Raw genomic sequence first — 4,674 nt, 5'->3', positions numbered from 1 at the left:
AGGGCGTCCAGGGCGCCGTGCAGCTCGGCGGGCGGGCAGCCCTCCAGCAGGCGCTGGTGCTGCACGGTGCCCTCCATGGAGCGCATCAGCTTGGTGGGGCTCAGCAGGAAGGCGCCTGAATGTGGCGACGTCCAGGGCAGCGGTGGACACAGCATGGGCACCTCCGCGGCTTCGAAGGTCATGGTGCGCTCAGCCGCCGTTGCCAGCAGCTGCATGAAGGCCGGGTGTGGCTTCAAGATCCCGATCTGGGGGCAGGGTGGGTGGACTCCGGTCAGGGGGTCGACATCCCCAAAGGCGGCAGCAGGCAGAGGGCCCCAAGATCCCATCAGATGCTCTGATCCTGAGACCAGGCCGTGACCTCAAAAGGACTTCGACCCCATCTTGACCCAGGGGTCCTGTGTCATCCAGAGTCCCCAGCCTCATCTCAGGCCCCCACCCTCTGGGTGCCCCCTGTCCCTGGAGGTGGAGGAGGGGTCTCTAGATTAGAAGCACGTTCCAGCGGGCCCACCTGGCGGAAGCTGCGGAAGGAGTACACGTGGTAGAGCACGGGGATGAGTTTGCAGGAGCCCTGGCGCTCTGCCAGGTGGCCGGGCATCCGCACTGTCTGCACCAGCACCTCCGCCAGCTGCTTGCCCAGCTGCGCCACCACAGGCAAGGGCCAGGGCTGCTCGTGGGGGGCTTCTGGAGCCCCCAGTGCCTCCCAGTGCTGTCGCGGCAGGCAGGACGCTGCCACCTGTGGGAAGTAGTGCAGGTCAGGGGACTGGGGACCTGGGAGCAGAGCTGTACACCCCCAGCTGCCCCTGCGGGCGGAATGCTGCAGATGAGGAAACAGAGGCTGGGGGGCAGCCAATAAAATGCCAGGACCTGGTGGCAAATCCCACTGCCCCAGGAAGGAGAAGTAAGAACGTGACCCACGCTAAAGGCCTCGGTTTCCCATCTTGAAACCCACCTGGGCTCCCCCAGGCCTGAGGAATCCCCAGGTCCCAGGCCCGGGAGCAGCTCCTGATCCCATGCCCTCCGGGCCTCACCTGGGTGTCAGAGGCCAGCAGGTGCAGGTACTTGAAGTAGCGCCGCTCCAGCTCCCGCACCTCCTGGGTGAGCCGCTTCCTCTGCACCACGTGCCGGTTGAAGACGCGCAGGCCCAGCTGCTGCGCCAGGAAGAGGAGCGACTCTCCCTGCGGGGGCAGCGCCTGCAGGGTCTGAGGGCGGTGCCACCGTGAGCCCCGGGCCCCGCCCCGCACGCACCGGCCCCGCCCCACCCAGGCCCCGCCCCCACATGCGCACCGCCCACCTGCAGCAGCAGCCCTGCGAACTCCCCCTCACTGAGCAGGCACAGGTAGGGAAAGAGAGACGGGCGGCCCTCGCGGGCGGCGTGGGCCTCGCTGGCCTTGATCTCCCGCAGCGCCCGGCACAGCTCCGCCTCCCACTGGGCACGCAGCCCCTGCAGGGTCTTCCGCTGCGGGGGTGGGGAAAGGACACAGGGTCACTGCCTAGCCCTTTGGGTCTCCTGCTCACAGTTCCCGGGGGTGGGGCGGGGGTGGGGCGTGGGGCGGGGGGCGGGTCCGCTCGGAAGCGGTGCTGCGGTAGCTCAAGAACCACGCGGCTGTGGAGCACTCTGCTGGGGCGGGCCCTGGCCCACGGTCAGGTGGGGAGACAGGGCTGCCGCCCAGCCGGCTACACTGTCAGACCAGGGGACTCCCAGTTCTGCCAAGCGGGGCCTTCGGCGCAGCCAGGTCCCTACCGCTTGCAGGACCTCTGTGGTCAGCGATGGAGCCTTTTCCACAGAGTCCACCGTGATGGTGGTGGCCATCTCCACGCTGAGCTGCTGCTGGAACAGGCCCTTCAGTGTCTTCAGAGGCAGGTGCTGCTTCGGGTAGGACACGGGGCGGTCCTGCAGGTGCGGACAGGCAGGCAGTGAGGCCCAGGCGCCTGCCGGGTATACGGGCATCCCTTGTGGTGGAAAGTCATCCACACCAAGGGTGGAGACCAGCTGCCCACTCTGCACTGCCCAGGACCCCCGCCCCGCAGAATCAGGTTCCACTCTCCCAGTGCCCTGAAAGTCATCTGTCTTGCAGTCCACGGGGAAAAGGCCAGTGCGGGACAGCGTGTAAGAGTGAGGCCGGTTTACAAGCAGTGGGCTGTGTGCTTGTCAGGCCTCGCTAGGCTGGGCGACGGGACGGCCCAGCTTTAAAAGGCAAACTGCAGGGTGGGCAGATTACTTCCCCATAAAAACAGACACCCAGGCCACCTGCTAGCCGTGCCCCACACCTTCCCCTGCTGGGAGGGAGCGGGTCCTGGCCCGCCCGCTGCACTGCCCTGCTGCCCGCCTGTGCTCCGCCCTCAGCTGAGTCTCCCAGTGGGACAGTGACCCTGGGGTTGTGGTGCCCGGAGCACCCGTGGCGGCCCCTTCCTCCTCCTGGCACCTTCTGGCTCTAACCTTTGGCCTCAGGGCCCTGCTGGGGGCCAGGTGCTTGCCAAGTCTGGCGGGCTCAACGTCCGGGCAGTAGGCACCGTGGCTCTGAGACACGGGTGGCCCAGCGAGGGGAAGCAGAGGGCTAGGGCTCCTGGGGACTGCCCGGGGATCGGACGGCCCTGGCTCAAGCCCCGCATAGGACCCTGCCTGCAGGTGCCAAGCCGGAGGCTGGGGCTCACCTTGTCGTAGATCTCCCTGAGCAGGGGCGAGCTGTTGAGCTGGGACACGGGCAGGGGCGACTGTGGGGCGCTGAAGGTGGGCTCGGCCTTGCGCAGGGCGCGCAGCAGTGCGGCCTGGTCCTCCTTGCACAGCGACAGGCTTGTGAAGAGCGCCTGAGGCTGCAGCCCGTCGTGGGCCATCTGCTTCAGACATCTGTGGGAACACATGATGGCCGGTGGGTCCTTGACTCACAGGGTCGCCCCCGACCACCCTGTGGATCTCAGCAACAGGTGGCCATTGGGTCCTGCAGGGAGTCCCGGCCACCCTCCCAGGCCCTGACACATCACTCTGTCCCCAACAGGCCACCCACCTCTGGATGGCGCTGGCGTCCCGATCCAGCCGCCCCATGCACTGCAGGGCGGCAGCGTAGGACAGCAGGTCTGGGGCGAGGCCGGCGTCTTTCAACATGAAGAACACGTAAACCAGCTCCTTAAAGGACCCCTGTGGAGAGCAAGCCACAGTGAAGGTCTGGGGTGGCCCGCCCACCCCCGGGGGGGCCACGAGCAGAGAGTGGTGTGCACGGTGGACAGATGGGCCCTCTGCCACCGCTCTGTGCAGCAGAAATGCGGGCCCAGCGGGGACACACGGCCATGTCCCACAGGAGGCTCAGGTGGCTGGGAGGGGAGTGTTGGTTTTGTGGGGATGAACGTGCATAATTTCGGGGCAGCTGAAAAGGGACCCCTGCAAGGCCAGCTAGCTGCTAAATGTCCCTCGATCTCCGAGGACCCAGGTCCAGGTTTGGTGGCTCTGTGTCGTTTCCCTCCTGCCTGGGTCTCTGCTCCTTCCCGCCCACCCACTTGGCTTGTTCCCCTGGTTTCCTCAGGTGGGAGCTGTGTCACTGGCCGGAGACGGCTGTCGCCTTCCCTGTGGGCACTGCTCTCCTGAGCCTGTGACCGCGGCCTGTGGTTCCTTCCTGTCCGTCTCCCAGCATGCTCCAGTTTCCCTTGCAACCTCCTCCTGGACCCGCCAGTGGTCTGAGTGCCACCGCAGACCGTCACAAAGGGAAGCGCCCAGTGTCCCCTGGCCCAGTCCTTCCGAGGGGCTGACCTGCCAGGGCCACCGGCCGGCGACCAGGTTCTGAGGCGCCGGTGTCAGTGACCCTGGATGCACCGCCCACTTTTGCAGCCTCGAGCCACAGTCATTTTGTTTAAACTTCAATGAGACGTTCAGTGCAGTGCAAGCTACACAGGCCGGTGCAGACAAAGAACTTTCCAGAAGGGTCCGAGGGGGGGGGTGCAGGGGGCCACGGAATCCGCCCTCCTGCGAGCAAACTCAAACGCACATGACGCAGACCTGCTACTCCTGTGACACAAGCAATGGCTGAACGAACAGCTTTGGACAAAAGATGAGACAGACGAACAGAGGAGGCTGGGGCCACGGAAGCCATCCGGACGGGGCGGGGGGCAGGGAGGGGCAGTGCGCGTGGCTGACGCCCCTCCACCTCCACAGGGCGGGAGCTCTGGCCAGGGCCATCGCCCACCCGCGGGGTCAATGCAGCACGTTCTGGACACACCGTGGAGCCCACATCGGCCCCAAATGAAGGGAGCAGGCAGGGCCACAGGGCGTAACCGCCCACACCTGGCCGCACCCCCCAGCGCTGTCCTTGGTGGGCATCACCACGCACACCCGGCCGCACCCCCCAGCGCTGTCCTCGGTGGGCATCACCGCGCACACCCGGCCGCACCCCCCAGCGCTGTCTTCGCGGGCCAGCACCCCTGACGCCCCACGCACCCGCTTGGCTCCTCCCAGCCTGCGGCCTACAGAGGCCGCTGATAGACCAGGCCACTTTCCCAGGGATGGAAGAGACGGCTACTTTGTCTAACTCACGTGAATAGAAAGTCAGGCAAATGGAAGGACAGAGACTCTCTCTCAAGTGAAGGAACAAGAAAGTCCTCCAGAACGAAACCCCAGGGAACCGGGAATGAGTAATCTGCCTGATAAATAAGTTGAAGAAGCGGTCATCAGATGCTCAGTAAACGAGG

At 65.9% G+C, this 4,674-nt stretch overlaps 1 protein-coding gene across 1 annotated transcript in view; it reads right to left on the bottom strand.

The window, feature by feature from the left end:
- The window catches only part of POLRMT (RNA polymerase mitochondrial), a gene marked incomplete at its 3' end in the record, with an annotated part of 24,592 nt that overhangs the window by 3,667 nt on the left and 16,251 nt on the right, over window positions 1-4,674 (bottom strand). Inside the window, exons 2-8 of the mRNA XM_023520474.1 lie at window positions 3,003-3,297; window positions 2,653-2,845; window positions 1,742-1,891; window positions 1,292-1,456; window positions 1,029-1,199; window positions 509-733; window positions 6-245 (exon numbers count right to left, since the gene is read on the bottom strand). Coding sequence (XP_023376242.1) covers window positions 6-245; window positions 509-733; window positions 1,029-1,199; window positions 1,292-1,456; window positions 1,742-1,891; window positions 2,653-2,845; window positions 3,003-3,297 — 1,439 coding nt within the window. The remainder of the gene's footprint in view (window positions 1-5; window positions 246-508; window positions 734-1,028; window positions 1,200-1,291; window positions 1,457-1,741; window positions 1,892-2,652; window positions 2,846-3,002; window positions 3,298-4,674) is intronic.

Source organism: Pteropus vampyrus, unplaced genomic scaffold (genome assembly GCF_000151845.1).
Source record: "Pteropus vampyrus isolate Shadow unplaced genomic scaffold, Pvam_2.0 Scaffold267, whole genome shotgun sequence".
Taxonomy (NCBI): Eukaryota; Metazoa; Chordata; class Mammalia; order Chiroptera; family Pteropodidae; genus Pteropus; species Pteropus vampyrus.
The sequence above is the reverse complement of the archived record's forward strand: the minus strand, read 5'-3'. Positions and strand labels throughout refer to the sequence as shown.